The 21555-nt window shown below is 41.7% G+C and overlaps 1 protein-coding gene, 1 long non-coding RNA gene and 1 pseudogene across 5 annotated transcripts in view; 2 read left to right on the forward strand and 1 right to left on the reverse strand.

The window, feature by feature from the left end:
* The window catches only part of RBL1 (RB transcriptional corepressor like 1), a 54283-nt gene extending 49870 nt beyond the window's left edge, over positions 1 to 4413 (forward strand). For all 4 annotated transcript variants that reach the window (XM_034640256.1, XM_034640257.1, XM_034640258.1 and 1 more), the window contains 3 exons: positions 450 to 598; positions 1295 to 1459; positions 2942 to 4413. In XM_034640256.1, the coding sequence (XP_034496147.1) occupies positions 450 to 598; positions 1295 to 1459; positions 2942 to 3112 (485 nt within the window). In that variant the 3' untranslated portion in view covers positions 3113 to 4413. The remainder of the gene's footprint in view (positions 1 to 449; positions 599 to 1294; positions 1460 to 2941) is intronic.
* A 474-nt stretch (positions 4414 to 4887) lies between these two features.
* Positions 4888 to 5432, forward strand: LOC109488991 (annotated as a pseudogene).
* A 10217-nt stretch (positions 5433 to 15649) lies between these two features.
* LOC117795729 lies at positions 15650 to 21524 on the reverse strand. Its single transcript, XR_004619874.1, has 3 exons — positions 21298 to 21524; positions 19105 to 19158; positions 15650 to 16088 (listed from the first exon to the last, which is right to left on the reverse strand). It is a non-coding gene; the product is annotated as an uncharacterized LOC117795729 (long non-coding RNA).
* Positions 21525 to 21555: the final 31 nt, after the last annotated feature.

Genomic DNA, 21555 nt, shown 5'->3' on the forward strand with positions numbered 1-21555 from the left:
GTATAATATGCAGCGTTTCCTTAACTTACTTGACTGCATAGCTTTTTCCCACCTATTGAAATCCTTCAACATAGCCTTTTGTTACGCAAAGCTCATGATTTGCCACTGCCATCCATACTCTGGAGCTCAATTTAGCTAAATCCCAACCCAGCGCTGTCCCTCTGGCCCAGTGACAGTGAGCTCAAAAAGGTATGGTTGTGAAAACATTCTTGCTGAAGTAATATCTAGAGAAAAACAGTAGTAGCCTAAGTTTACATATTTGCATTTCTTAAGATTCTAATTTAATTTATACATAATATAGATGGATTTCTGAACCTTTTCTAAAAACATTAATTGCTTTACATAAAGATTTGTGTTGACTTGATCTTTTTTATGTTGTAGAGAGAGTTGTAATTCAAATCACCACTTTATTAAAGTGCGTCTATCATAACACTGAATTCTTTTAACAGAGTTGGAAGATGCTACAAAAACACCTGACTGTTCCAATGGACCAGTGAAAGAGGAAAGAGGTGATCTTATCAAATTTTACAATACAATATATGTAGGAAGAGTGAAGTCATTTGCACTGAAATACGACTTGTCAAATCAGGACCACGTGGTACGTTTTATATTTTACTGTATGAATATTTATAGTCATAGCTGGAGTACTGTGAGTTTACTAGATGAGCATTTCAGAGGCAAAGTGCCACTGATACATTATATAGGAGGAATAAAATGCTAGTACTTAGAGAGTGATTAAGGCATTGATACAACACAAACCAGAGGAAATCTGAAAATTTTATCCATACTGTGACTATGTTGCTGGAAATTATGTTTTTTTCAGCCATAAATAAACTCTTACAGTATAGCTGACACCTAACTAAGAAATGCCAATGAGAATAAAAATATGGGGGGTACGTGGGTGGCTTAGTCGGTTAAGCGTCTGCCTTCTGCTCAGGTCGTTATCTGAGAGTCCCAGGATCAAGCCCCTCATTGGGCTTCCTGAAGCTCAGTGGGGAGTCTGCTTCTCACCCCACTTGTGCGTGCTCTCTCTCTCTCTCTCTTGCTCTCTCATTCAAATAAAGTCTTAAAAAAAAAAAAGTAGCACATACCATGTAAAAAAAAAAAAAAAGAATAAAAATATGGGGATACCTGGCTGGCTCATTCAGTAGAGAATACAACTCTTGATTGGATTTTTGAGTTCAAGCTCCATGTTGGGCATGGAGTCTACTTTAAAAAAAAAAAAAGAAGAAAAATATGGTGGGATTCAAAAAAAGAAACTTACCTTACAAAAATTTACTTTTGGTTATTTCAGATGGAAGCTCCACCTCTCTCCCCTTTTCCACATATTAAGCAACAACCAGGCTCACCACGCCGCATTTCCCAGCAACACTCCATTTATGTTTCCCCACATAAGAATGGGTCAGGCCTTACACCAAGGAGTGCTCTGCTATATAAGTTCAGTGGCAGCCCTTCTAAGGTAAGTTACGCACAGACTTACTCCAAAACAACCTATGTACATGTGTTAAAAATTGGATTTCAGATTACCAGTTAGTAATCTTTAATCTTGCTCTTTGTCTGCAAAGTTACTACTAATAAATATGAACTGTTAACTGTGGCAGGTTTCCTGTGATCAAGAGCAGTGTGTTCAACTGAGATAGTTTAATCCGTTACTATTGTTATATTGGGGAAGTTTACTGCAGGAGTCCAGTGTGTCTCCCGCTTAAGCATGATCTTGAGAAAGGACAAATAAGGCAGCACCTGTAAGTGGTGAGACACAAAGAATATTAACTTTAAAGAAAGGCCTTCCAAATGAAAGTTGATTTGGTGAATGGGATAGTGAAAAGTCCGAAAATAGAGCCCTTCTCTTATTTACACACTGTTTTGTGGTTATCCCTATCATAATTTCCATAGAGTGATAAAGATGTGAGAGTTACATGATTGTTGTTTCAGATATTTGAAGAGCTATCAAGCAGATATGTTTAGTATGTCTCTAGAAGCCAGCCTAACTGAGATATAATACCTCACAGACTTGCATTTCCTCTTCATAGAAGTTGATTTCCTGTAAGGATGTTTAGAAGAGGTTCTTGCATGAAATCAAAGATGGGACCAGTTGACTTCTAAGGCAGCGGTTTCAAGACCATAGATCAGAATCACGTGGGGCACTTGTTGAACACAGATATCTGTCCAGTAGACCTACTGAATCCCGAAGCTCTGGCAGTCAGGTTCACTAGACCATTATGATCCTCAGCTTTCAGGAACCACTTCTCTAAGGCCTTGCTACTCAGAACGTAGTTTATAGACTGGCAGCATCAGCATTACCTGGGAGCATGTTAAAAATGCAGGATCTCAAGCCTCCTGCCAGCCCTACTGAATCTGAATCTGCATTTTAACAAGATCCACAGATGATTAATAAGCATATTAAAGCTTAAAAAGCATTGCTCTAGGAGGAGGATCTCAAACTTTAAGGGAGCTTAGAATCGTCTGGAGTGCTTGATTAAACATAGATTGCCTGGACCGCAGCCCCAGAGTATCTGATTCAGTAGGTGTTAGGGTGAGGCCTGAGAGTTTGCATTCCTAATAAGTTCCTAGATACTTCTGCATCTGGTCCAGTGTCTACACTTTGAGAACTACTGCTATAAGGTAAATCCAGTTTTTAAAGCCATGAGAAGATGAGTTCTAATCATCCTTATTACATTGGTCTAGATTCAAAAATTAATCTCTGGGGCACCTGGCTGGCTCAGTCGGTGGAGCATGTGACTCTTGATCTCGGGTTGTGAGTTCGAGTCCCATTTTGGGTGTAGAGATTACTTTAAAACTTTTTTTTAAATCTTAAAAAAAAATAATCTCTACCCTAATGTTGAACTTCGGATAGAGTGCAGGAAAAAGCAGTTAGCTTAGTTCTTTGCTGTTATTTCCTCTTTTTTCCCTTTTTACTCACACATGTCCTCTGTTTTTGCAGAGTTTGAAAGATATCAACAATATGATCAGGCAGGGTGAACAGAGAACCAAGAAGCGAGCAATAGCCATCGATGGTGATGCAGAATCACCTGCCAAACGCCTCTGTCAAGAAAATGATGATGTTTTGCTTAAACGACTACAGGATGTTGTCAGTGAGAGAGCAAACCATTAATGCCCTTCCTGTTTCTCTGATAAAAGCACTTTGAGGTGGCAGAAAGTTGGGGGCTCTATCTTCAAAACTTTCAGCCCTGTAGATGGAAAGTATCACTGAGTTACACGAAAAATTGCACCAAAATTATGTGCTCTTTTTTTTTTTTTACATTTATGCAAAATGTAATTGACAGTGTATTGTGAGTTGTATTGGAAAGCAATATTTTAAGTGCCTTTTAAACATTTTAATAGTTACAGAATTTTTTAAATGTCTGTTCCTTGATTTACTTTTCAAGATGAAGTAAGGAGATACCTCATAATTTTTCAGCTCACTTTTAAAAATAATCAAATATCTCCTCCTCCTGTGCTTTGTAATATGAAGGTAAGCATGCTTTGAGGTATCTCTGTTCTCAATTCAATATTGAGTAGAGGGGCACCTGGCTGGTAGAACATGAGACTCTTGATCTCAGGGCCATGAGTTCAAGCCCATGTTGGGCATAGAGATTACTTTAAAAATTATATATGTATGTTGACTACGGTTTGGTTCCCGTAGCACCTGGGCCAAAGGATGATACACTAGCCCGTCTCTTACCCACTTTGGCAACTCCACATCCAGGTGCCACTACCATTCTGGGTTGTCTAGCTCCCTTCTCATGCCCTTTCTCTCCTTGAGCATAAGCAGGTTTGTACCTGAGCCCATGCATTACTATGCTCCTTGCTTTCCAACGCTAAGCCCTCTTAGCTGATGTCACAGCCTAATAAAAGGGGTACTTGTGTGCAGCTTTCCAAAGAATCAGCTGTTCAGTATTCACTTTTTCTAATGTGTTTCCAGAATCTGGAAGGACATGGATAAACCATTCTTAATTAATTTTGAGAAAGTTATGAAATGTATGTTTTTTAAACTGCAAATCTTATTTTTTTAAATACAAAATCTTTAACTTATATCTAACCCTGGCTAATTTGAGTTAGTCTAAGATTTGGCTGTAAATTTGTAATTGCTATTGTCAGGAATTTTATTTTTAAATTTTAAGAGAAGTGATTTTGGTCACATTTTACTTTTCTGAAAATTACATCCTCATTTTTTGTGTAGTATCTACACATGTTGTAAGCCAAATAACATTAAATTTGTCTGCAGTCCTTGTATATATTTTTATGTAGCTCTAACTGTTGTGTCATTTTCATCTTCATTGTGGAAAATATACATGAGCATTTGTACATTGACTATATAAGAAGCTCTGGATATGTTTTTATCAATTTTTAAGATGATATCAGTGTACATAAAATAGCTAATAAAACATTGGAGTTTTTGAGTTATTAAAAAGACACTGTATTTGTGCTCTTTTCTGCGTGACTAGAAGCCATCTACAACCTATACCTTCTTAAATATCTGCTTTATGTCTTTTAAATACCTTAGTGTAACTTAAAAGTTAGTGTCCTGGTGGTTTCCAGGGGCCAGGAAGAGATTGGGGAGTAACTGCTTGAATACGGGGTTTTCTTTTGAGGGGATGAAAACATTTTAGAACTTGATCTAGATGGTGGTTGTATAATGTGAATTTACTAAATGACACTTTAAAATGATTATTTTTAAAAATGAGGGGCTAGGAGCACCTGGGTGGCACAGCAGTTAAGCGTCTGCCTTCGGCTCAGGGCGTGATCCCAGCGTTACGGGATCGAGCCCCACATCAGGGCTCCTCCGCTATGAGCCTGCTTCTTCCTCTCCCACTCCCCCTGCTTGTGTTCCCTCTCTTGCTGGCTGTCCCTATCTCTGTCAAATAAATAAATAAAATCTTTAAAAAAAAAAAAAAATGAGGGGCTGGCCCTGCTTAGGATTTTCAGGAAACATGGAAGCAGCAGCAACAGTTGGAGTTAAGCACTTTTGTGATGGTCTCCGGGTGCCCTATGAGAGGAAAAGGGAGAATGCCTCTGGAATCATCTTCCTCTCCAATGCCACTATCCTTCTCCCTTACCCTCAGCACCAGACGGTATTACTAACTTCCCCTCCCGCAGCGTCTTACTTCCCAGGAGATGAAGTGTATTCTTCGCTGGTTTGCCAGTTGGTCAGGTCCCCAGAGTGAATGTTTCCTTCAGGACCTGGTAGCTAAGGCAGTGCCAGGAAAGTTACAGCCACTGCTGGAAGGCCTGGAGCGGCTTAGTGTGTCCGGAGCAAACCGACCACCTTGTATCTTTGAGCGCCAGCTATGTCTTTGGGATCGGTGGTTTCGAGGTTGGGCTGAGCAGGAGCTCAATGAATTTGTCAGGCAGCTGGAAGTCAGTGAGCCAGACTTCATGGCAAAGTTTTACCAGGCAGTGCCTGCTATGGCTGGTAAAGACTGATAGGCATTGGGGCGCCTGGGTGGCACAGCGGTTAAGCGTCTGCCTTCGGCTCAAGGCGTGATCCCGGCGTTATGGGATTGAGCCCCACATCAGGCTCCTCTGCTATGAGCCTGCTTCTTCCTCTCCCACTCCCCCTGCTTGTGTTCCCTCTCTCGCTGGGTCTCTATCTCTGTCAAATAAATAAATAAAATCTTAAAAAAAAAAAAAAAAAAAGACTGATAGGCATTAATCACAGCTGTTGGAGCCGCAACTTTTCCTGTGAGAACTTCAAATGTGTCACTTGAAGGTCTAGGGATAGTATCCTGACCGGCTGGCTGAACTCGTTGACCAGTACAGACTTGATTATTTCTTTGGGGGTGGGGAGGGGCAGAGGGAGAGAGAGAATCTTAAGCAGGCCCCATGCCTAGCGCCGAGGCCACCTCGGAGCTCGATCTCACAACCCTGAGATCATGACCTGAGCTGACATCAAGAGTTGGACGCTTGGCCAACTGAGCCACCCAGGTGCCCCAAGCCTTGGTTACTTCAACGTTAACAGCCTATCAACTGGACTGCTCACATAAATGTTTTCCATCTAAGTAAACCCAGATCAGCATTTTGCCTCCCAGCTTGCCCCTTTCTACATGTCAGACCCTCAAGAATTCCGTGGCTTCTTTTACAGAAGAAGAAGAAACCTACACATTATAACAAGTGTATTGCTGGCCCATGGGGCTATAAAGTAGAGCCTTCCTACTCCAGAAACAGGAGAGAAGGACAATAAAAGGTCGTGTTTTATAGTTAAACTGGATTCACATGGCTGGCTTCACTGCTCTTACCAGATTCTGTGACATCCCAATTATTAGCTTTCCTAGTGATGATTGTAAAATTATGGAAAAATCAGGAGGGGGAGATAATTAGTTACTCCTTCCACACTGATGTTTGTTTGAATCTAAATAGCAATGACTTTTCCTAAAGCATATGTGATATTCTTGGAACTGGTAACAGATTCCTATTCTGTAAGTTTGCTCTGAGATATGAAAACAAGTGACACTCTCTGTAGGTCGAAGGTTTTAGTTTTTGTATCAAAATAATGAATCTTCAAAAAAATAAAATGAGATGATTATTTTTATGTTTGGTGAATTTCACCTTCAAAAAATGCCTTAGACACGTAAAGAAACAGGATGACTTCAAGTTCTTGGAATGAGTTTGTGAAACAAATTATGATACTGAATTAAGGAAAGCACTCTTAGGAGTGCTTTCAGGCATATTTCTCCAGATGAGACTCACAGCTTAAAGTTCTTTCCTAATTAAGATTTTTATGTGGTTAGATTATATTAAATCAGATTTTTTTAAGGAGGTAATATTCCTGGGGCACCTGCGTGGCTCAGTCGATTGAGCATCTGCCTTCAGCTCAGGTCACGATCCCAGGGTTGAGGCCCATGTCGGGCTCCCTCCTCAGCAAGGGCACCTGCTTCTCCCTCTCCCTCTGCCCCTCACTCACTCTGTTTCTCAAATAAGATCTTTAAAAAAATATATATATATATATATAATATTCTTGCTTGTTTTTATTTTCTTTTTTTTTCTTCTTTTATAGTACTTTCACTAAGTCAAAAATGTTATTAGCTGCCTACAGTATTCCTGGCCCTTAACTAGGTGCTAGGGATATAAAAATAAACCAGCCATGGTTCCTGTGCTAGAGATATAATAATTGTAACCCATTACTACATTTGTTCCTTGAACAATACCAGGGATTAGGGACACCAGCATCTCCACACACACATACCTAAGAGCCCGCCATCAAAGATCCATGTGTAATTTTTGACTTCCAAATATTTAATTACTACCCTACTATTGACTGGAAGCCTTACCAATATCCTAAACAGTTGATTAATCAACACATATTTTGTATGCTATATGTATTATACACTGTATTCTTACAATTAAGTTAAAATATTTTTTAAATGTTAAGAAAACCATAAAGAAAATACATTTACGGTACTGTACTATTATCAAAAAGAATCTGCATGTTAAGTGGACCCGCACAGTTCAAACCCATGTTGTTCAAGGGTCAGCTGTAGGATAAGTCTAGTAGTAGAGCTCCACACAAAGAGGGACGGCACTGGGGCACCTGGGGGGCTCAGTCGGTTGAGTGTGTCTAATATTTGGTGTCTGTTCAGGTCATGATCTCTGGGTCATGAGATCCAGCCCCAATTCGGGCTCCGCGATTAGTGGGGAGTCTGCTTGAGATTCTCCCTCCCCCACTGGCTCTCTCTCTCTCTCTCAAATAAATAAATCTCCAAAGAGCGATGGTGTTAGCATACAGAAGGGAATGATTTACTCTGCCTGGGCAAGTGTGCCAGGGAAATTTAAAATCACTCTAAAGGGGAAGCTAAATGGTAATTTAGTCCTTAGGGATGAATAATTGTTTGCCACTCAGCATGACCTGTAGAAAGTAGGCATGAAAGTACTGCAGATTTGGGAAATGCAGGTAGTTTAGTGAGGCTGGAGTAGTGTACCTTTGCAAAACTACGAAGCAAAGTAGGGCTAGGAAAACAGGCAGGGGCCTTTCATAGTAGGGTTTTTTAATCCAAGTTAAAGGAGCTCTGCCTTGATCATTCCCAGTGGTTCTCAACATCGGCTATAACTGAGGAGCTTTGAAAAACTCCAATGGATGGGTCGCTCCCCTAGAGTTTTTAATGGGTTTGGGGAACAGCCTAGCATCAGGATTTCTAAATACTCCCTAGGTAAGCACCTAAAGTTGAGAATCACTTTAGAACATTGCAAGTCACTTAAAGAGGTTTTAATTTTAGGTGGATAATGACAAAATGTGATGTTTATTCTAGAGGAGCATTTCCCAAGTTTGCCCAAGGATTAAGATTACCCAAGACACAGGTTAATACAGATTCCCAGGTCCCTCCCTTGACCATGGAATGATAATCTCCAGGGGAAAGACCTAGGAATTTTGTTTTCTTAACCTTTGTTCCAAGTGATATTCACCCTCAAGCAGTTTAGAGACCTGGTAGTGCTTCTCAAATTTAATGAACATAGGAATCACCAGGGATTGTTAATCCTGTTAAAACACAGATTCTAATTCAGTAGATCTGAGGTTGGGCCTGATATTCTGCTTTTCTAACAAGCTCCCTTAACGCCGATGCTGCTAGGCCAAGGACTACACTTCGAATAGCAAAGTTTAGAAATATGCAAGCTGTGCAAAGGCTGGATTAGAGGATGGTTAGACTGATATGAGAGACTAATTAGGTTAGTAGTTCTTAACTTGGAGTAATTTTGTCCCCTTAAGGGACATTTGGCAATGACTGGAGGCATTTTTTTTAATAATATTTTTTATTATGTTAGTCACCATACAGTACATCCCTAGTTTTTTATGTAAAGTTCCATGATTCATTACTTGTGTATAACACCCAGGGCACCATGCAATACGTGCATTCCTTACTACCCATCACCAGCCTATCCCATTCCCCCAGCCCCCTCCCATCTGAAGCCCTCAGTTTGTTTCCCAGAGTCCATAGTCTTTCATGGTTCATTCCCCCTTCTGTTTACCCACCCTTTCTTCTTCCCTTTCTTCTCCTACTGATCTTCCTACTTCTTATGTTCCATAAATGAGTGAAACCATATGATAATTGTCTTTCTCTGCTTGACTTATTTCGCTTAGCACTATCTTCTCCAGTCCCGTCCATGTTGCAGCAAATGTTGAGAAATCATTCTTTTTGATGGCTGAGTAGTATTCCCTTGTATATATGGACCACATCTTCTTAATGACTGGAGGCATTTTTGTTTGCATTTTTGGTTGTCACAATTCGGGGGCAGGTGTGCTACCTGGTATCTAGTGAGTAGAAGCCAGGGATGCTACTAACCGTACTGCAATGCACAGGACAGCTCCCCATAATAAGGAATTATCCAGCCCAAAATCTCACTAGTGCCAATTCCTGAATTAAGTAAACACCTGGCGGGCACCTGGGTGGCTCAGTCGGTTAAGTGGCTGCCCTCGGCTCAGGTCATGATCTCGGGGCCATGAAATCAAGGCCTGCATCAGGCTTCCTGCTTATTGGAGAGCCTGCTTCTCCCTCTCCCTCTCCTGCTCCCCCTGCTTGTGCTCTCTCGCTTGCGTGCTCTCTCTCGCAAGTAAATAAATAAAATCTTAAAAAAAAAAAAAAAAAGAAACACCTGGTCAAGAAGAGCTGTACACTTTAAGATACTGGTCATGGGGATAGAAGAAGAACCACAGAGAGTCATATAACTGGGCATGTATGGGGTCCCAGTCAGGGATGACTTTCCAGAAAGGATTAATGATAATAGATTCCAGGTGGGGTGCTAATACACATGTGAGGTTATTTGGCGTCAGTGACAGATCTTTAATAGGTTAAGGAAAGAAAATGTTCCGGAGGTTTCAGATCCTATATCTAGACAGCAGTTCCATCAAATTTCCCGATGGTAAGAATCACTGTTGAGGATGTATTAACTATACAGATTCAGGAGTGTGGTGCACAGTTCTGTGAAGCATCCCAGGCTCTTCTTAACCGGGCAAGTTCGAGGGCAGCGAAGAGGATAAAGGCGAGGAGTATGGAGCTCCAGATTCAAATAACCTCCTTGGTGCCACCAAACCAAACTGACCTTCACTGTTGGCTGACTTCATCATCACTTCAGGAAATAATTAATTATAGAAAATAACACCGATTGTACAGAAATTAGAATATATATACACAAAACAAAAAGTAAAAAAAAAAAAAAAACCCAAAAACGATAGTCCTACCACTCAGAGGTCGTCTTTTTAAAGATTTTATTTATTTATTAGAGGAACAGAGAGACAGAGCACAAGTTGGGGGTGGGGGGGCAGAGGGAGAGGGAGAAGCAGACTCCGTGCTGAGTGGGAAGCCTGACACAGGGCTTGATCTCTGGACCCCTAGATCATGACCTGAGCCGAAGGCAGTCAGAGGTCGTCTTTTTAAAGATTTTATTTTTAAATAACCTCTACCCCCAACATGGGGCTCGAACTCACAACCCTGAGACCAACAGTCATACACTCCACCAACTGAGCCAGCCGGCAACTATTGATCTTGGGGTTGTGAGTTTGAGCCCGTGTCCGGTGTAGAGATGACTTAAAATCTTTTTAAAACATTTTCATTACAGTTATTTTTCACATGAAGGAAAATGTGTAAGTCTAAAGTTGTATATGTTACAATGAATTTTTTCCAGCTTTACTGAGGTATAATTTACATAGAATAAGATATACCCATTTTCAGTATACAGTTTGATGAACTTTAGTAATTGCATGTAGTGTATAACAACCACCACAAACCCTATATAGAACATTCCACCACTTCAAAGCGTTTCCTTGTGCCCTCTGATCTTCCGTGCCCTCCCCACATCCTCCCCACCACACTAAGCAGTCAACTACTGATCTTTTTGTCACTATAGTTTTGTCTTTTCTAGAATTTCATATAAAATATATGTAAGCACAGTATGTAACCTTTTGTATTTGAGTTCTGTCATTTAGTATAATTTCTGAGATTCATTCACGTTGTATGTGTAAAGAATTTCTTTCTATTGCTGAGCAATTTTCCATACTGTGGATTGTTTAAAAAAAAAAAAAAGATGAGGAGGAGGAGGGAGGAGGAAGAAGGAAGGAGGAAGAAAAAAGAAAACACAGGCCCAAAATGGTGTTACTTAGACTCAGTTCCCAAACCAGTGCTAAATTAATACATAATCTAACTGCAGTTTCAACCTACCCTAGAAATGTAGTCTTAACTAGATGAGACATCAGCGCTGCTTATAGCCTGTAGCCCGTATGTTCCCACATGGCTTGCACTCATCTTTTCACACTTTCCCCTTTTTCACTTTCCCCATCCACACTGGCCACCTTGCTGTTTCTCAACTCCAGGCACGATCCTGCCTCAGAGCTTTTGCCCCTGCTGTTCTCTTTGTCTGGAATGCTTTTCCCCCAGACACCTGCATGGCTGACTCCTTCATCTTCAAGTCTCTGCTTAAATGGCACTTTCTCAAAAGGCCTATTAACTACCCTGTCCAAAAGTGTGACTCTGTCCCCCTCCACTCCCATTGTTGTGCAACCAATCTTCCAAATTTTTCGTCTTGCAAAACTGAAACTCTCTACCCATTAAATAACTTTCCTTTTCTCCTTCCCTGCTGTTCCTGGCAACCACCATTCTAATTTCTATGAGTTAGACTACACTAGACACCTCATGTAAGTGGAATCATAAAGTATTTGTCTTTTTGTGACTGGATTATTTCACTCTACGTGATGTCCTCAAGGTTCATTCATGTTGCATGTCAGAATTTCCTTCTTTTTTTTTTTTAAGAAGCAGTGATAAATCACTTTATTCTTTTTTTAAAAAAGATTTTATTTATTTGAGAGAGAGCATGAACTGGGGGAGGAGCAGAGGGAGAGAGACAAAGCAGATTCCCCACTGAGCAGGGAGCCTGATGCGATGGGGGGTCCCAGGACCCTGAGATCATGACCTGAGCCGAAGGCAGACGCTTAATGACTGAGCCACCCAGGCAGCCCAGGCAGCCCAATTTTTAATCTGTAAGGTATACCATGTCTTTCGATACTAGTTTTGAGTGACTCAGATTTTTTTAAGTATCACCCGTATTCTGGAAAGTCCCTGGCTGTATTCTTACTTAAGTTTCATTTTCTTCCTTCAATTTCGTTTTCTTCGTTTGCCTTGGGAAGCATCTTGTCGCTCTTTGTTCCTATTTTGAGGCAGACCCTGCCACCCCCATCTCCCACAGAAGGAACTCAGCCTGTTGGAAGATTTCCAGGCAACAAAAGTGGTGGTGGGGGGGAGGGTGTTAATGTGCTCCAATGCCAATCTTCTCCCTTTACTCAATGTTCTTCTAAACTCTGTCTCCCAGTTGCCTCCTGCAGACCCCAAATGCCTTGCCTTTACTCTTCCTTCCCTGAAGTTCCACCTCAGAAGCCCTAGCACCACCAGCTTCTACCAACTGCCTGAAATTTCAGTGCCTCCTTAACTACTTGCCCAAGGAAACGGGTCTTTTCCCAAAAAACACTGCTCTCTTCCTTGGAATCTGGTGCCAGTTCCACAAACACCCCCCCACCCCCCCGAAACACGCACGCACCAGACCTGAGCTCTAGGTTAAGGAAAGTTTACTTTCCTGCAGTCATGTCACTTTTTCTTTTCTTTTTTTTTTTTTTAAGTAGGCCCCATGCCCAACGTGGGGCTTCAAGAATCACACATTCTAGCGATGAGCCAGCCAGGTGCCCCTCCTACGGCCACTTCAAACATAAATGGTACTTCTCTTTCCTAGCGATAGAGGTTTTTCTCAGTCCTGTGAAAAATGAGTAAGAGCATCTTAAAGACTATGGTTTAAAAAAATAAATAAAAAATAAAGACTATGGTTAGTGGCCTACTTTAACTCACAAAGTAGGTAAATTCAATATGTCTGTTATGCAAATTAGCTCCAGAAACTGATCCTCCAATCTCAGGTTACAGGCTTAAACCCTACCTTAGTAGAAATTCTGAAACTCCTTTCCTTGTTAGTAACAGTGGTTACCAAGTCCCAAGCATACCACTGCCTTCAGACATTCTCTTTGAGATAAGGGTCAAGTCCCAAGCATACGAATGCCTTCAGACATTTTTTTTTGAGATAAGGGTCAGGTTTTTAAAAGAGAGGGGTCACAATGTAAACAAGGTATTTAACTTGGGGAAGAAACGTAAGGAAAAAAAATGATCAAAACCGTCCTTAACACTTGAATCAGTGTGTGTTTTTTGTTAATAATGACAGCACACTTCAGAGTGGAGAAATAGACAAATACGTGTAACTTTATTTTGTATAATATCCAATAGCACAGGGGTTTTGGGAAATAACCAAGTAGCCCGTCCCCAAAGGTGGGCAACCACAAAGTCAAAATGTCTGACCTTAGGTCACCAACTCAGGAGTGGAGTCACCTAGAACACGTTGGCCACGTGTATGAGTCTGCTAGGACTGCCTGAACAAAATACCACAGACTGAGGGGCTTGGATAGCAGAAGTTTAGTTTCTCATCGGTCTGGAGGCTGGAAGTCCAAGATCAAGGCGCTAGCACGACTGGTTTCTGGGGAGACCTCTCTCTCTCCCTGACCACCAGACAGCCACATTCTTGCTGTGCCTTGCATGGGCTTTCTGTTGTGTGTGCGTGGGGAAGGAGATGTCAGGGAAGGGAAACTTGTCCATGCACCTTATGCATAGTAAGCGAACATCTGACACAGCAGTTTCTGTAGAGGCTGCTTTTAGGCAACAGGCTTGAGCGATGGAATGTTGAGAGCGCCCACAGCCACCCCCTGGCTGAATATAGACAGGCCCACCGGGTGACCCACCTCACAATATTCATAGGCCCTAACTAACCAATGGACTACTTACAACCAGGCAGAGTTACCAAAAAAGGGAAAATTCCATCCGTCGCCATACCTTCTCACCTTCCCCCTTTAGAAACAGCCCCCACCCACTGCATCACTGCAGACAGACTCTCCTCGGCTGTCCTGCCCTCCGCTCCCTTGTGATTTATTCAGTAAACTTCTATCTCCTTTTTTCTGTCTTGGGTGAATCCTTTCACCTCCCAGGATCATCGCCCCACATTTGGACGCCCCCATACGATGGAGACAGACACCACAATTTTGAAGCAAAACTTTATTATCAGAAGAGCAGCCCAACAAGAAGCCCGAGGGTTCCTCCCAAAGCTCCCTTGCTTTGTTTGAGCCTAGAAAGAGTTCGTTTATGGAGAAGGAGGTAAATACACGAAAGGACCAGGATAGGGAAATGGAAGGGACTCCAGTTTAGAAAGGCTCCATTTCTGTTGTTTCTCTGCTAAGTGCCATTTACTCATGCTCGCTCGATATTTTGTATCTGAGTAAACCAAATGTCCAATCTTAGGCCAAACCAAAGAAGCTATGTTCCCACTCAAAGGTAAGACAAGAAAAGTTAATCATTCTCTAAGTTTCATCCTAGGCCCCCAAACACCAGCTAATATCTAAGAAGAACTGGATCCTGGTCATGATCCAGGACATTTGCTTGGAACAAACCTCCATCAACACTGTCATCAGTCCCCTTACCCTTGGTGATTTATGGAATAACACCTATTGTTCACCTGATAATCACCTTTAACCGGAACCTACCTTGGATCTCTGAAGGAACAGATACTCTGGACCCCATTCCAATATAAACCTCTAACACCAAGCAACAGTGTGGCTCACTTTTCCAAGTCTCTCCGACCCTCCGTCTGCTATACTCTATCCCTTACACCATTCCATAAACTCTCTCTTCCTCCTGACTTGCATTTGATTTCTATCCTGTGCAAAGCCAAGGACCCTCTTGCTCTTCAGACCCGGCCTGCCTATATCACGACGGTGATGTGTTTCTTGAAATCTCAGAGTGGGGAAGCTTGAAACAATCTGAATGTATACATTCTTCTGGACAGTAAGGCGCCATCCAGGATTTGGTACAATCAGAGTATGTCAGATAATTTCAAGACAAATGTCGTCATCTGGTTACCATCAGGTTTCTATAATCAATGTGCAAACAGGGAGCAGGGAGTGAAAAAGGCACAGCTAATGATTAATTGTGCATTGGGCTGAGAGGAACATCACACACAATTAAGTGAGGAACATAACAACAACAAAAACCCCAGAATGTACAGCTAAATTAATGGTATAACTAGTATCACTTTAACACTGCTTATGCTTTCAAAATAGGTCCAGGAACCAAGCATACAGCCTCCTATAAGGACATCCGTTCTGTTGGATTAGGACCCTACCTGTATGACTGCATTTAACCTTAACTGCCTCCTTAAAAAGGCCAGGGGTACCTGGCTGGCTCAGTCAGTAGAGCATGCAACTCTTTTTTTTTTTTTTTTAAAGATTTTATTTATTTATTTATTGGAGAGAAAGAGAGAACACAAGCAGGGGGAGCAGCAGGTAGAGGGAGAAGCAGACTCCCCACTGAGCAAGGAGCCTGATGTGGGACTTGATCCCAGAACCCTGGGATCATGACCTGAGCCAAAGGCAGACACCTAAGCAACTGAGCCATCAGGCATCCTGAGCATACAACTCTTGATCTTGGGGTTCTGAGTTCAAGTCCCACGTTGAGATAGATAGATAGATAGATAGATAGATGATAGATAGATAGATAGATAGATAATAGAGCCCTGTCACAATGGGGACTGGGGATACTTGGGGGGGAGGAACAATTCAGTCCATAACAATGTGGGTCCACTCAATGAGTGGAAAGAAATTTCTCAGAGGCAAAGATCTTTGTGAATTTGGCTGACAGTGGTATTCTCTAGGGATAGTAGGACATGAGTGATGAAGAATCAGACTAACTTAGTCCGATACAAATGTTACAACAAGGAAAAAAGTCAGCCTCTCGGATGTTAAAGTTATGAAATATACCAGGGATGCTTTCAGCTACAAACGAGAGAAAATCCAAAGATTCAAAGCACACACACACAAAAGAGAAAATCCAACTTACACTGGCCTAAAAACTAAGGAAGTTTATTGGCTCATAAAGTTAGAAGTACAAAGATAAAGTGAATTCTTGGGTTAGTTGATCAAATGGCTCAGTATTCCCATCAAAGATCCAAGGTCTAAGTGGCCTGGCTGGCTCAGTCGGTGGAGTGTACAAATTTTGATCTCAGGATTGTGGGTTGGAGTCCCGGGCTGGCTGTGGAGATTAGTTTAAAAAATATATTAAAAAATAAATCTTTAAAAAGTAAAAAATAAATAAATAAAAGGATCCATGAGATGAGTGGAGCTCCTGGCTGGCTCAGTCAAAAGAGCATGTGACTCTTGATATTGGGGTTTTGAGTTTGAGCCCCAGCGTAGGCATAGAGTTTACTTCAAAAAAAAAAAAAAAANTTAAAAAAAAAAAAAAAAAAAAGGGATCCATGAGTTATTTTTACCTGGTAGCACCCCAGTCCCTGAAGACTGGCCACTCCTTTATGTGTTTGGGCATCCCAACCCCCAAATACATGGTCACATCACCCCAAACATTGAGCCAGTTACAGGGAGTCACAATAAGCTAAACTCTAGACTGGGATGGCCTGCCCCTGTCAATGCCTAAAAGCAATAGAACTTGTACCCAGCTCAAGTTACAGAAAATAACTTTTTTTTTTTTTAAGATTTATTTATTTATTTTGGCAGGGGTGGCAGAGGGAGAGGTGGAGAGAGTCTTAAGCAGATTCCATGCTGAGTGCAGAGCCCAACGTGAGGCTCGATCTCATGACCCTGAGAATCAGACCTGAGCCGAAACCAAGAGTCAGCTGCTCAACTGACTGCACCATCCAGGTGCCCCAAGAACCCTGGTTCTTTCGGCAGAACTAGTTCAGATCCCAAAGCACTTAATACATGTGTGGGACCCTGGGCAAGTCATTTCACCTCTCTGAGCTTCAGTTCCTTCCATGTTAAATGAGTATAACAACACCTTGGGTCTTTGTTCAGAACCAATTCTCTTCTTCCTGTACTAGACCTTGCCTTCTCACCCAAGGGGTAACATGTGACCTGATTGGGTCAATTATCTTATAACACAGCAGTTGGTCCAGGAATGAACACCATCCAGGCTTGTGGAAGTTATTCTGTTGGAACTGTAGGAGCAGAGGCTTTCTTTCATTTCATCTCCTTCAAGTCTCTGCTTAAATGGCACTTTCTCAAAAGGCCTATTATGACTACCCTATCCAAAATTGCGACTCTGTCCCCCTCCACTCCTCTTAATTTTTTTTCCGTATCAGTAACTTCTAATATGTTTACTACTGTTTTTTTTTTTAAGATTTATTTATTTATTTGAGAGAAAGAGAGACAGCGCAAGAGTGGGGGGGAGGGGCAGAGAGAGAGGGAGAAGAGACTCCCCGATGAGTAGGGAGCCCCACACGGGGATCAATCCCAGGACCCTGAGTTCATGACCTGAGCGGAAGGCAGATGCTTAACTGAGCCACCCAGGCGCCCCTGTTTACTATTGTTAATCATATTATTATTCACCGCCAGTCTCCCCCAACTAGAATGTATGTTTCACTAGGGCAGGGATTTCTGTTTCTTTTGTTCACTGATGTGTCTCAGATGCCAGGCAAATCAGTAAGTATCCAGGAAATATTAATATTTCTTGAGGCTCCTGGGTGACTCAGTCAGCTAGTCATCCAACTCTTGATTTCGGCTTGGGTCATGACCTCAGGGTCCTGGGATTGAGTCCTGTGTTGGGCTCCGTGCTCAGTAGGGGGTCTGCTTGTGGATTCCCTCTCTCTCTCTGCCCCTCCCTCTGCTCACACACACTTTCTCTCTGTCAAATAAATAAATAAATCTGAAAAAGATACATTTCTTTTTTTCTTTTTTAAAGATTTTATTTATTTAATTGACAGAGAGCACACACAAGCAGCAGGAACAGCAGGCAGAGGGAGAAGCAGACTCCCCACTGAGCAGGGACCCCCGATGTGGAACTCAATCCCAGGACCCTGGGATCATGACCTGAGCCGAAGGCAGATGCTTAACCAACTGAGCCACCCAGGTGCCCCAAAAAAGATATATTTCTTGAATGAATGGATGAATGTATTTATAACCAAATAAGTCTAACTAGTATAATACATATGGACTGAGGTTGTTATAAGGATTAGAAATGATGGATATAAAGTAAAGCACAAGTAGGATGTCTGACTCATAGCAGGTACTCAAATATGGTAACTATAGTCATTCTGCAAGGTCTCTTTTTTTTCAAAGACTTCCCAGACCTGGAGATAAGTTTCTACAATTACGAACAGAAAATGGTTTATGGCGATGCCCGATGGTTGGTTAAGCATCTGCCTCTGCCTGCCGCTCCCCTTGCTTGTGCTCTCTCTCTCTGACAAATAAATAAATAAAATCTTAAAAGAAAAAAATTTATGGAGCACCTACCAGGAAGTGATTTTTGCATATATACACATTTTGCTTTCCAAGTTTTCCTTCTTGAGCATTATTTTTATCAGATGAGAAAATTTAAAAAAAAAATTTTTTTTAAAGAATTTTGGCTTAGGGTCACCTGGCTGGCTTAGTTTGTAGATCGTGTGACTCTTGATCTCCGTGTTGTGAGTTCAAGCCCCACATTAGGTGTAGAGCTTACTTGAAAATAAAATCTCAAAAAAAAAAAAAAAAANCAAAAAAAAAAAAAAAAAAAAGAATTTTGGCTTGGCTTTAGGATTTGGGGTAAATGTTAAAAAAGGGAAAAAAAAAGAATGCCTTGAAGAGGCTAGGTTCAGTGAAGGGTGAAGAGGAAGTGAAACAGAGAATGACAGCTGGCATTGAGAACCAGCAGCACTGGTTGAAGAGGAAGCTGTGGAGAGATATAAAACCACATGGCTAATGCTGACAGAAATAAAATTGCCCAACTCAGCTGGGTGGGTGGAAGGTAGCTAGGTAAGGGCAGGGAAAAATTACTGGGGATATTCAAGGTTATGAAGCAATGGGCCTTTAATTAATTGAAATTACAGTTTTTTCTAGTCCAAACTCTGGCAAGTTTGACATCAGAGGAGAGGCTGAGCCGTCCTTTCTTTCAACATGACCAGAGCACAGGGCCTATGTCAAGGAGGTAACTGTTCCCATGTTGTGGAAGGACGAGATGGAACGAGATCACCGGGACTGTGAGTGGAGTTCACTGCCTTGGCAAACTGGAAAGCACTGCAATTTTGGAGTCAGCTTCGAATCTCCATTCTGTCACTTACCAGCCATGTGACTTTGTGCAAGTAAGCAACCGCCTTGCGCAAGATCTAGGGCCCCTAGAAAGTAGGGGATAAGGAGGAAAATAATAAATACGGCATTAAATGACGCTCTTGAACAAATACAAACAAACAGAAAATTAAAGTTCTCAAAAGCGACTGCTTTGAACAAATCCAGTTGATTAAGTTTAAAACCCTGCTTATATCACCTTCTACTGCCAAGGAAACCTTGCAGTCAGGGCAGATTTTCCCATAAGTCTAAAAAAATACAAGTTTTCAAGCCAGCCATTTCCAAATTGAAATAGGCTTTCATTCATAGGCAATTCTTTGTCTCTTTTACCCCTTTGTTTGGGTTTCACAAGTCTTGGCAACTCTGTTTTTTTCTCAAATTATTCTGGGGCTTAAGGCATGTTTTGCTGAGCCTGGCCCTTCTGTGCAGATGGAGGGCAAGTTCGCCCCTCTATACTTTCCTCCATGGGTCTATGAAACAAGGGAGCAATTGAAAATTTTGAGCTAACCCATATAAAATAATTTTATATCAAAATTCCCATTAACAAGTAATTGTTAACAAGTGATTAAGAGCATGGACTTTGTAGCCACACTAGATTGTCTGGGTTTGAATCCAGGCTTCATCACTTACTAGCTGTGTGACCATAAGCAAATTATTTACCTATTTCTCTGTATCTCAGTTCCTTACACCTTAGGGTTATTATGATACATACGTTAATTAATATTTGTAAAACCCTTAGAACAGTGCCTGGCATCAGAGTAAAGCTCTAAGTGTATGCTAAGAATATTTATGGGGTGACGGGCTGGCTCAGTCAGTAGAGTATGCACTATCTCAGTGCTGTGAGTTCGAGCTCCACATTGGGTGTAGAGATTGAGTTTTTATTTTTATTTTTATTTATTTATTTATAAAAAGATTTTATTTATTTATTTATTTGACAGAGAGAGAGACAGCCAGCGAGAGAGGGAATACAAGCAGGGGGAGTGGGAGAGGAAGAAGCAGGCTCCCAGCAGAGGAGCCTGATGTGGGGCTCGATCCCAGAACCCTGGGGTCACACCCCCAGCCGAAGGCAGACACTTAACGACTGAGCCACCCAGGCGTCCCGAGATTACATTTTTTAAAAAAGATGTCTTGCTCTCTACCAGACCACTAGTTCATACTGCTTAATGATAATCTGTTTCATTCATCTTTTTTGTTTTTCAATTACGTTTTGTTTTGCTTTTTAAGTAATTTCTATACCCAACGTGGGGCTCAAATTCATGAGCCCTGAGATCAAGTGTTATATGCTACTAACTGAGCCAGCTAGGTGCCCCTGTCTTATTCATCCTTTATCCCCTAGATGGGACTATGGCTGGGTTGATGGGGTGGTATATTGGCTTTAGTGGTGGTAGTAGTGGTCCTATTATCAGTTAATTGCACATGCTAGGATTTATAGGGAAGGTTGGTCCTGCCCCTGAGTGATTAATGTGATGGGGACATTCCTCTCATTTTTACAGGCTGTTACCACGAGGTGGTAAAAGTCCTTGAAGATAAGCTTTAAATTACGTTGAAAAAGAAACAGGCCCAAAATGAAGTCACCTGTGCTAAGCCCCACATCAACAAACCAAGACTTAATATCTAACCTAATTGCAGTTTCAGCCTTTCCCAGGACTGTGACCTTTAACCAGTTGGTCTGGAATTTCCTGGCCAGCACTTGTAAGGCAGCAGCCTGGTAGACTCCTGCCTTTCCCCAAAGTTGGGCGACTCTGCCTAAAATAATCCTTTCTTTTGCTATGACTTCCTTGTCTTACCCCCTTTCTGCCTTTAAAAACCTTCCATTTTGTACAGCTCCTCGGAGCTCCTTTCTCCTCACTAGATGGGATGCTGCCCTATTCATGAATCATTGAATAAAGCCAATTAGAACTTCAAATCCACTCAGGTGAATTTTGTTTAACAGTAATCAGATTGGCCACTTCCTTTCCTCTGGGCGGGGAGTTGGGATGGAGGATTCTTTTGGAGAGAAGTTTGAAGTCTGCTTCTGTATAGAAACCTGAAGATAAGAGTTCATGGATATGTGTAAGACTGATGTACCCCTGAATAATACATTATATGTTACTTAAAAGGAAAAAAAAAAAGAGTTCATGGATAGGCACCCCCAGGGCCCTCTAACTGCCCAACAATACTGTAGAACTTGGGAAATGCAAGAAGACTACCTTCATATCAGATTTGAAATCATTCCAGGGTCTTCCAGATCAGCTTCTTGTCCATTTTTCTCTAAATGGGAAGATGGCCAGCCTGATGGCCTTTTAGGTTTCTTTAAGTTTGGGGTATCTGAAACACCGCCAAGGTTATACCTGGAATACTCATTAGGAGGAAGGCACCCTCACTTCACCAGAAGACCCCCTGCTCCGGACTGTGACGGGACTTCCACGGGTCCTAGGTACAGTCTTTCCTCCCCTCGTCCTTATTAG

This window comes from Ailuropoda melanoleuca, chromosome 13 (assembly GCF_002007445.2).
Source record: "Ailuropoda melanoleuca isolate Jingjing chromosome 13, ASM200744v2, whole genome shotgun sequence".
NCBI classification, from domain to species: Eukaryota; Metazoa; Chordata; class Mammalia; order Carnivora; family Ursidae; genus Ailuropoda; species Ailuropoda melanoleuca.